General features: G+C 44.5%; 1 protein-coding gene and 1 pseudogene across 3 annotated transcripts; both read left to right on the top strand.

The window, feature by feature from the left end:
* Positions 1-4,213: 4,213 nt before the first annotated feature.
* On the top strand, positions 4,214-8,692 carry LOC120658572 (uncharacterized hydrolase YugF-like). 3 transcript variants are annotated; one of them, XM_039936837.1, is made up of 11 exons: positions 4,228-4,627; positions 4,781-4,878; positions 5,049-5,146; positions 5,260-5,309; positions 5,671-5,766; positions 5,984-6,073; positions 6,338-6,427; positions 6,900-6,995; positions 7,643-7,708; positions 7,905-8,071; positions 8,179-8,692. In XM_039936837.1, exons 1-11 carry the CDS (start codon positions 4,406-4,408, stop codon positions 8,186-8,188), a joined length of 1,083 nt encoding a protein of 360 aa, XP_039792771.1. In that variant the 5' UTR covers positions 4,228-4,405; the 3' UTR covers positions 8,189-8,692. The 3 variants fall into 3 exon arrangements, with proteins under 3 accessions (XP_039792773.1, XP_039792772.1, XP_039792771.1); XM_039936839.1 differs by lacking the exon at positions 6,900-6,995 and having other exon boundaries at positions 4,214-4,627; XM_039936838.1 differs by lacking the exon at positions 7,643-7,708 and having other exon boundaries at positions 4,214-4,627.
* Positions 8,693-9,436: 744 nt separating this feature from the next.
* LOC120658576 lies at positions 9,437-10,968 on the top strand (annotated as a pseudogene).

Raw genomic sequence — 10,968 nt, 5'->3', positions numbered from 1 at the left:
GGATGGAGCAAACTACGAAGGCGGCGCAACAGCGAGGAGAGGCAAAAACCCTAACTCGATTAGATGTATTTTGTACATGCCGACGGGTCAGATATATAGAAGAGCCCACGACCTCATATCGTGATCCGTTCCGAAAATTCAAGAAACCGATTAGAATTCCATATCTCGTAGACTTGAAGGCCAAGTAACCAAAGAAACCGATTAGAATTCCATATCTCGTAGACTTAAAGGCCAAGTAACCAAAAACAAAATCAACCAAAAGAAAACAGCACCCCTGCAAGGAGAGGGGCCGGATTTCGGCGGACCATTCACGTGTATGTCGTGTGCCCGCGTATTTCGCCACGCCACGGCGAGGCGAGCGAGTGCGCGCGTGGAACTCCCCTTCTCTCCCCCACACACATAGTTTGGAGAGGTGAAAATAACCTCCATATTTAAGTTAGTCATACTCCACTTCGACTAGCAAGGTGAGACTAAAAAATTGCACCACTAGCTTACATCCTCATGCACACAAATGGACCTTTGAGATTTATTGAAATTTCTAAAATTGTTCATGGGCCAAGCCCAAATTTCATCAAGCGCCACTGGCGAACAGCACCGCCACAACCGGTGAGGAGTAGGGCTATCTCAAAAAAAAACCCGGTGAGGAGTAGGGTGTGGCCGTGTGGGACGCGCGATGGAGGAGAGGAGTTCGGGCTCGGGCGGAAATGAGCGCGGGCCGGCGAAGAGAAGGCGAGCCGTGGGCAAATAGCGTCGTCACCATTGGAATTCTCCCACGGGATTGGGGCATGGGCACGAACGGAGTCGACGCTGGAACGGAATTGGACGTGGCATGGCGGACGAAAACGAACCATAGGATGGAGAGGGGCGCAGCTAGAGAGGAGTCACGGCGTTGCCGGCCCGGCTCGACGGTGGTGGTAGTAGAGCACACATGTGGCCCTATAGGATGGCGGCGGGGATGGGGCACGGACTCCAGGGCCCGCGACAGCAGTCGTGGGCGGAGCCACGGAGGCGAGGCACGAGCGGCAGAGGGCGGCGCCGTCTCGAGGAGCACCGCCGTTGCCTCATGCATTGCCAGTAGGTGCAGGCTCGGCTCTGGGCCTAGGCGGGAGGGGGGCTTTTTTCATTTTTATATTAAAAAAACAAATTTCAAAAATATATGCCGAATAAGGAAATTTTCAAAAATGAATGCCTATCGCCCCCCTAATGGGCGACAGGGGGGCTGTCCCCTATCCAGTTGGCGACAGAACCTAAATGTAAAAAAAAAATTTACATTTAGGTCCTGGCGCGCAGGGCGCATTAAACAGTGAACTTGTAAAATCGATATAAAATCAGAAGAAAATCGAAAAAATACAAACTCAACTGTTCTGGATTCTATGAAATAAGATCTACAACTTTTGTTACATAAAGTTTTTCATTTGATCAATGTATCTTGCTCTATTTTAAATACCAGTTTAATATACTTTTTTTTAAATCTCAAGATCCATCCTTTGGATGCATGTCATCTTTGGCCAGAGTGTTGCATGTGGTGAGTATAGGCTTGTGTAAAATTGGTAGGCCCAAAAAACACTTCTAGCATATGTTTTTAAATTAGATCTTGCAATATATCTAGTTCAAATGAGTTATTTATCCATGCTGCTATACTGAGTTTTAGGAGCCATAACTTTTACAGTAGCCTTATTTTATTTCCTAAGAGCTATAGAAAAAGTTTGGTAAATATTAGATAAGCACAACTGGACCAAATGAATTATGACTAAGGTAAATGCACTAAATCAAGAAAAATAGTTCTTGTACCTAGAAAAATCTGAAATAATTCATTTGGTCTAGTTGTGCTTATATAAAATTTACCAAACTTTTTTTATAGCTCTTAAGAAATAAAATAATGGTACTGTAAAAGTTATGGCTTCTAAAACTCAGAATAGCAGCATGAATAAATAACCCATTTAAACTAAATATATTGCAAGATCTAATTTAAAAACTTATTTTAGATTTGTTTTCTGGGCCTACCAATTTTGTACAAGCCTATTCTCACCATATGCAACACTCTGGCCAAAGATGATATGCATCCAAAGGATGGATCTTGAGATTTAAATAAAAGTGCATTAAACTAGTATTTAAAATAGAGCAAGATACATTGGTCAAATAAAAAAAATTATGTAACAAAAGTTATAGATCTTGTTTAATAGAATCCATAACAGTTGACTTTGTATTTTTCCGATTTGTTTCCGATTTTATATCGATTTTACAAATTCACTGTTTAATGTGCCCTAGGCGCCAGGACCTAAATGTAAATTTTTTACATTTAGGTCCTGTCGCTAACTGGATGGGCGACAGGCACCCTGTCGCCCATTTCCCTATTCGGCATTTATTTTTCAAATTTTGTTTTTTTAAATATAAAAATGAAAAAAGTCCTGCGGGAGGGGCGACCACCTAGGGCCAGACATGAGGGGGCCCCGGCCGCATATATACGTACGCCATGTAAGCGCCGCCAATGAAGCTTGACAGAGCACACCACAGAGAGGGTCGTGATAAAATGATAATAGATCAAACAAAGTAGCGAGTCGATTGGCTATTGTTGCTGCTGCTTGCTGCCTTGCTGCGTTCGTCGTCGTCAATTCTCTGACCAACTGACCAGACTAGAGATGACAACGGGTATAAAATATCCGCGTACTCGTGGATACCAAACCCGACGGGTGCGGATACGGGTATGAGTTTGTGCCCACGGGCGCGGGTACAACTCTAAACCGAACGGGTATCTTCAAACGGGTTTGAAAAATTGATATCCGAATCCGCAAACTCGCAAACCCGCAAATAATGACTCTTGTGATGTATTATGTATGAGACTAGTTCATTTATTTGCTAAGATTTATTTGTTTCCTCGAATAAATGGTGTTGACGTGTTGCTTAATAGGTTATAATTTATTAATGCTGAGATATAGAGGTGCATATTAATATTTACATGCTATTAAAATGTGCTTGTGTGCTTGATTTTCTAAAACTTGCGGGTATGCGGACGTGCCCGCGGGTATGAGGGTATCCGCGGATAGCGGGTACAAGTATCGTTTCCTACCCGTTGCGGGTTGCGGGCGCAGGCGCGGATTTTAGCACGCGGGTACGGATTTAAGAAGTTGATATCCGCGCGGATTTTACCCGTTGCCATCTCTAGACCAGACAGACCAGTCACCGGCATTCGGCAAGGAGACCATGAGTGATAGTGATAATTAATTCCATTTTCCATTGCTTACTATCAAAATATTGTACTACAACTGAAAAAATATTCTAAAAAATATTCATCTGATGATAATCTAAATAATTTTTATATGAATTATTAGTATGTGTTACTGTTAATGGAGTCGTCAGAGTTTGCTTTCATTAATAGAGGTAGTTGTACCAGTCTGTCCCTGATTTTATCTTTTCAAAACACAATAGTCTCATTTTGGTCCTTTATTACTCTGTATTATTAAAGTTGTTACAGAAACTAAGTGCATGTTACTGTTACTACAATATGATTTACTGTTATAGAAACCAGCTGCTACATTGAAACGGCCAGCCACAATCAGCTATCCAAACAAACGTTTAATTGGGAGAACATAAGAAGTGAGAAATATAGAATCACACCCTACAGTCCTACACATTGGACATTATCATTGAATGGAAGGAAACAAATAAGCGAAGTCCAATGAATGATGTAATGATTTATGCAGAGATGCACGTCTCAATGCATGATGAAGTTTATGAGAAGATATTTCATAAAGACCCAACAATAAAACATGCTCTAGTGCTTGGAATTTAAATTTCACTAAATCATCATTGTTTGGATGGGAAAATTAACCATCCTAGTAATAATATCCAAAAAGGAGAAGAAAACACACCGGTAGCTAGCGGGCAAATTTATGCTGTACACGGGCACGTATATCAATGACAATAAAAAAAGTTAATCTGCAGTAGATGTAGAAACTTACCATAATTTTTCATTCTACTGCTCAATCGTATCCTTATTCCTTAAGTGCTACAAGTGGTAGGGGGATTTCCACCACAAGATTGTTCGGAAATACTTAATAGATGTAAAGTATAGTTACCATTTTTAGTTTTAAAATATTTTATTTTGATCCTTTCTTTATTATTATTTGCCTTTCTTCTCTTTACTCTCGAGCCTATTTTTTCGTCTATTCAAACTTGTAAAGATGCGGTCCGGTTTCTTTCTTTTCTCCTCGTTCTGGCCCCTTTTTCATCTGGCTTTAGCAAGGTGGCATGAATCCGTTTGATACCGTGGCAGCACCAGGTGCCACGCGGCCTGCTCCACCGTCCTCCCGCCCTATAGCATCCATTCGGCTCAGAGCCCACGGCTTCTCCAACTCCAACTGTCCAGCGCGCGGGCAAGCGAGCGGCTCAAGCTCAACTCGACCAAATGCCGCTGCTCCTCACCTCCTCCCTGCCGGCGCTGCCGGCGCCGTTGGCCGCGTCGTCCAGGGCCCGCGTCAGGGTCGCAGCTTCCGCCGCCGCCTCCGCCCCGGACGGGGCCGGCGCCACTGCCAGAGGGTTCCCGTCATTCCTTCCCCGAGCAGTGGAGCGCATCCGCGACGGCGCCGCCATCCGCCTCGCCAAGCGAATCGAGCGGGTGCCCGTACAGGCGAGCCAATTCCTCCAGATTCTGTTACTTCCTTGAATTCTCTACTCTCTAGAATTCTTGTACTCTGTAGCCTGTACTATGCCGCACAGCTGCAGTACGCTCATTCTTCAGTTAGGATGCTTCTCTGAAAGCCTGAACTTATCCTATCTTCAGACCTCTTTCTCGGGGAGTCCGATACTGAGCAGCTGCGTGAGGCCGCTCAAGCAGCAGCAGGACGCTGACCCGATAGTCCTGCTCCATGGCTTCGACAGGTGGGTTGCAAAACTTGCAATGCAAATCACAAATTTCATGGTTCAACTAGCACTGTCAGATTTTATTGCTGGTCAGTGGTCACTGTCTGTGGAGCCTTGTTCCTCGAAACAAAGGTTGTGATTCTGCCACGTAACCATCAGTCTGGACCATTTAAAAGTATTAGCTACAGTTCTTGTCTAGAGTGGAGATACACCTACCCGTTGCTTGAGGAGGCTGGACTGGAGGCGTGGGCTGTGGACATCCTTGGTTGGGGCTTCTCTGATTTAGGTACGCCCTATCGTGTATGCCATGTGATCTTGCTCGGTCACTGTACTTCGGTAAAGTTGTAGATTCGTACTTCGTAGGCCCCTTGTGATATTTCCTGATTGTCTCATTCGTAGCAACACGGCCGCCATGTGATGTTGCGTCCAAGCGGGAACATCTTTACCAGGTATGAATATGGTAACAACAGTGATGCTGTACGCCTGTACCTGTTGCTAATTGTCATGTGATGTGTTCTTTCCCACGCTGTTGGACTTGTTTGTGATTCTAATATGGTGAACCGGTACCTCAATTTGAAAAAGTTATCTTAGCATGACATTAACTGAACAACCTGCCTTGCCACGCATGGCATAAAAACAGACAGGTACTATGATAAAACCAGTACCTCTATTTCTCCATATTTGTATTTTCTCCAGCCACTCAAGACCGGTCAGTTCTTAGGTACTATGAAAATTTTCGAGTGGAGCTGAAGGCACTATCTAATGGTTACAGTGATATGAGCCTTACATCTTACCAACTTTTTTGTGTAGTTCTGGAAATCCTACATCAAAAGGCCTATGGTTTTAGTCGGGCCCAGCCTTGGTGCTGCTGTTGCCATTGATTTCTCAATCAACTATCCCGAAGCGGTACATTCTCAGACCAATTTTGTTCACTATATTTGCAAAATTTTGTTCACTATATTTCTTTACTGCAGTGTAGTAGCGCAGAATACACTGATATATTTGCAATGCTTCCTTTGATGTTAATTTGACTATTTATCTGGGACAAGCCTTCATACAAGACATATCCTACTAGTTTGGGAGTTTTATTTTTCAATAAGCTAGTTTAAGCTTGTTTTCACAGGTTTCAAAACTGATCTTCATTGGTGCAAGTGTATACTCTGAGGGCCCAAAAGATATGACTAGGATGCCTAAATTTGTTTCATATGCTGGGGTGAGTCGTTCCAAATTCCATGTTAAGCTTATTTAATTTTCCACCACATGTGACATGTTTAACTTTGAGTCATGTTTAATTTTGAGTCATATTTTCCATTTGGTGCTAAGTAATACTATTGTTTTTTTGTTAATTATAGTTGCTTAACATCAGGAATCTTTCATGTTGACTTCTTATCTCTATTTGGCTCAAACAAATCTAGTTGTGTGTGTCTCTATTGGCAGGGTTACTAGAGCGAGCTGATCTTTTTCTTTGCTGCACCAGGTGTTTATACTGAAGAGTCTTCCACTGCGTTTTTTAGCAACACGCTTGGCATTCAATAAAACTCCAAATGAATTCTTTGATTGGGTGCAAGTAAGCCTCTATGGATCACTTTATACTTTGAAAGGAACCCAGAACGAAAAGGAAACTGTGTCCTAGTTGTTTTCTCCTTTTGAAATCATACCTATACCTTCCTATACAGTTGCCTTCGCTGATGCTGCAAGAAGTGGCAATATCAGTGCCTCTGCATAAGTACTTAAACAGTATTTGTGTGTCTGTTCATGGAAGCAAACATAACTAATCCAAACTTTTGTCATTTATGCAACAATATATAATTCTGTATTGAAACAAAATATTTATCTGCCACTTTAATTTTCATTTTTTGTGTTTTCTAAAAAAATTCCTTTTCATGGCTGAAATCCTATTTTCAACTGTGCAAAAGTGTCGCCATGGATAATCTAATAGACTTTGCAAGCAGGCTATTCAAGTTATTTCATTTTCCTGTTCCTCTGTAAATTGTGCATCTAAAGTCATGCGTTTGACATTCCCCCCTGAAATTTTTCAGATCGGGCGTCTGCATTGCCTACTTCCTTGGTGGGAGGATGCTACAGTAGATTTTATGATTAGAGGGGGATATAATGTCATTAGACAAATAAAACAGGTTCTTTTGTTTAAACACCCTGCTTATCATTTTATCACTGTTCAAGGATGTTAAAAAGAGTTTCTGATTTTCTAGTTCAATCATTGCCCTATTTGCATTGATGATATTGTGGCACCTATCAGTCAATATTCTTGACAGTTGTCTTTGTGCATGCTGCAACACAACAAAATGCTCTTGAGATGAGAATTACTGCTGCTATATACGATAATACCCAAATGCGAAAAGAAAATTACCCTGCATGTAGATAGTTAGAACCGGTAAATAGCAACAGGAAGGATGACCTCCAGAGGTTCTTTGATGCTAGTTAACGCTCAAGATTGCTTCCTTCTGTCCCTGATATTTTGGTCATTTCTGTATGGAGGCTTTTAACTGCCTCCTGCAGTATTAGCTGAACCCATTGGGTCACAAAAATGCAATAACTTGAATATTTCGTCTTATTGAACTCTCGTCATACCTCTGCCAAGAATATGGACTATATCCAGGCATGCTGCTTGCATCATAGCTCATGACACACTAGTATTCAAACTGGAACAACAAACGATAAGGCGGATGCTATGACCATTCTGAAACAAATCCATACATGAAAAGAAATGGAATGGGTTGAGCATAACTGGTAGTTACTAAAGAAATTCCTATTTTCTTTACAGGTGAAGCATAAATGCCTGATCATGTGGGGAGAGGATGACGGGATAATAAGCAGCAAACTAGCATATGTACGTTTAAATGTTATAAACAATACCAATTTAAATTACAACCATGATTAAAGCTAATACCGTGTCTTCTTAACATATTGATACGCAGCTCTCCTGCATGTTCGAGAAAAAAAAAAAGCTAATACTGTGTCAATAGTATAGATCAGCATCAGTGTGTGTCCTACCAGATAAGCTCATGCTGTTCTTGTGTTTGCAGAGATTGCATCAGGAACTCCCAGATGCAATTCTGAGGCAGGTACGGCAGTGTGGCCATATTCCTCATGTCGAAAAGCCAAGGGAAGCTGTGAAACTTGTTCTTGAATTCCTCGAAAGGGATAAAGCCGAAAAGGCAGATGGGGCTTCTTCTGTAACACCAGTACTCACGTATGTTGCCCTTACTATCTTGCACGATGCGTCACTCTTTGTGCATTCGTGAATATATGCTTTCGCTGGTTTATCACTCGAGATGTCCAAACCCCAAAATGGTGCAGGAATGGCTGAACAGATCCGCCTTCAGGTTATATATGCTCGATGCGGTTTCAGAAATGGTTGCTGAACTTGTTGAAGTTATGGTCATGGGCCGGCTTGGGTGTTGTGCGCTAGTGAACAGTCCAGTGGATGAGTTGGTGCCAGGGCTTCCTCTGTGGAGCTGGAACAAGTGACGCTAGAAGATGCAGCGGACGAAGAGCCAGGCGTCCTTGCTGGTCAGCTGCTCCGATTTTAGATTGTTGGTCAGTTAGCACTAGCAGTACTAGAGCACTGCAAGATGTTTTTTGACACGGGGATGAGCTAACAAAAGTGTAACTGTCAATCTGTCTAGGTTCGTGTTCGTGCAGGCTGTGTCCTTTCTTTTTTAGAGAAAAACAGGCTATGTTCTTTCGTTTACTGTACGTGTTACATGGCCCGTGCTCGGTTCAGGAATCGGCGTTTGTGATTTGCTCTTTGCCATTCACATACACCGGACGCTTCACTTATTTCAGTTTGTCTGCTTTTGGTTTCAGTTTATTCCAGCTTATTTTCTGCTTTCAGTTTGAATCAGCCGAAATCAGTTCTTTGTTTCTTGATTTGTCGTCCACATGCCCCTGTCATTCTTTGTTTCTTGTTTAGTGGGTCTTAAACCTGAGATTAGAAGTGTTTTTAGTCTCAAGTAGTCAGGGACCATATGAACATAGCTACTTTATTCGAGGTGTTTAGTTCTCTCCCCAAAAATTTTACACCATGTCTCATTAAAGAGAATCTTGCTATTTAGGAGTATTAAATAAAATCCGTACAAAAAATTTTATAAACATATTTTATTTAATACTCTTAAATAGCAAGATTTTCTTCTAAAAAATTTAAGGAGGAACTAAGAAGTTTGACACTGACAGAACATAACTAAATTTAAGCGCAAGGCATTCTTTTTTTAGGGTCAACGCACCCCCACCTGATTAACAAGCACAAGGCTAATGGATACTCCCTCCGTCTCATAAAGACTGTTCGTTTAGAAAATTTCAGACATACCACTTAGTAATGGAAAATGACCATGTTGCCCTTAATTAACTATAGGAGTTGTGATTGAAGACTGTGCTGTTTATTAGGTTCTCTAGATCCTCGATAAATGCAAATGCATTGGAACCAGAAAAATAATATCTACTTAAGTATTTAATTGGCTCTATGTCCTTTTTAATGCAATTATTTTTTGGTACTTGATATTGCTTTGATTAGATAAATCTTATTGCAATCTAAACAAATAGTCTTTGTGAGACAAAATTTGAAGGTTAAATAAACAATTTTTGCGAGGGAGTAGGTTCTGAACAGAGCATCAGCAGTGATGGTGTCCAGGCTATACACTAGCAACTGATAATATATAGCAGTATAGCACTATGCTGGCCTTAACCGAACCCATTCACGCACCAACTCCATGGCGACCGCGAGCGCACCCGGCGTTGTTGGCCCGGTGCCGTTCACGGACGTCTGCGGCGCGAGGGCGGCCGTGCCTCTGTCCAACGAGCCCGACGACGACGATGACGCCAGCGCCGCTACCGCCGCCGCGCTCCCGAGCGGCGTCAGGCGGCGCCTGCGCTGTTACCAGGGCACGTGGGTGGCCCGGGCGTGCGTGCCGGGGCTCGTCGCCATCCGGCAGGGGAGTTTCGCACCGCGCCGCGGCGATGTCGTCCTCGCGAGCCCGCACAAGTGCGGCACCACGTGGCTCAAGGCCCTGGCCTTCGCCACCATGGCGCGGGGCGCGTACCCTCCCGCCGGCGCGGGGCACCCGCTCCTCCGCCTCAACCCGCACGACTGCGTCCCCTTCATGGAGATGCTGTTCGCCGACGGTTTGGCCGGGAGCCGCAAGATGGCCATGCTGCCGTCGCCGAGGCTCATGGCCACGCACATGCACCACGCGATCCTGCCCACCTCCATCAGCAACAACCCCGACTGCAAAATCGTCTACGTATGCAGGTATACGCTGATCATCAGGTGCAGTAATTACCGGCAGGTGCTATGCTAATCACAAGGATCTGTTGGACAGGAACCCCAAAGACATGCTGGTTTCTCTGTGGCACTTCACCCGAGGAGTCCAACCCGACCTTGCCTTCTCCGACGTGTTCGAGCACGCCTGCGAGGGCGTGTCTTTCAGCGGCCCTATCTGGGAACATGTCCTGGGGTACTGGAACGCCAGCAAGGAGAGCCCGGAGACGGTGCTGTTCCTGAGATACGAGGAGATCCTGCTCGACCCCGTCGGCAACGTGAGGAAGCTCGCGCGGTTCGTCGGCAGCCGCTCTCACCGGCCGAGGAGGAGGCCGGGGTCGCCGAGGACATCGTGCGGCTCTGCAGCTTCGAGACGCTGAAGGCCTGGAGGTCAACAGGGCGGCGGGATCCGGCCCCCTCCGCTACCCGAACATCTCCTACTTCAGGAGAGGGCAGACCGGGGACTGGGCGAACCACATGACGCCGGAGATGGCCCGGCGCCTGGACGCCGTCATGGAGGAGAAGCTCCGCGGGTCAGGCCTGTCCTTCGCGTGATCGATGTTAAGTTCCGATGGGTTTCACTACTGTTTCTGAAGCCAGGTTGCGGTTGCCCGCCAATTGACGGTCCAGGGCAATACACAACCCTGATCCCTGTGCTTGTTGTGTGGTCTCCTGTCAGTAGATGCGGCATCTCCAGCGCGGAGATAGGTGCGGCGTCGTCGTCGGTCACGTCGTTCTCCCTTTTCCTGCTCCTGCAGATTTTGCGTGGAAGAGTGGCTTAGCACGCGTTGCACGAGGTGATTTTTTATAATAATAGATCAATGTTTTAAATA

This window comes from Panicum virgatum, chromosome 2N (assembly GCF_016808335.1).
Source record: "Panicum virgatum strain AP13 chromosome 2N, P.virgatum_v5, whole genome shotgun sequence".
Taxonomy (NCBI): domain Eukaryota; kingdom Viridiplantae; phylum Streptophyta; class Magnoliopsida; order Poales; family Poaceae; genus Panicum; species Panicum virgatum.
The sequence above is the reverse complement of the archived record's forward strand: the minus strand, read 5'-3'. Positions and strand labels throughout refer to the sequence as shown.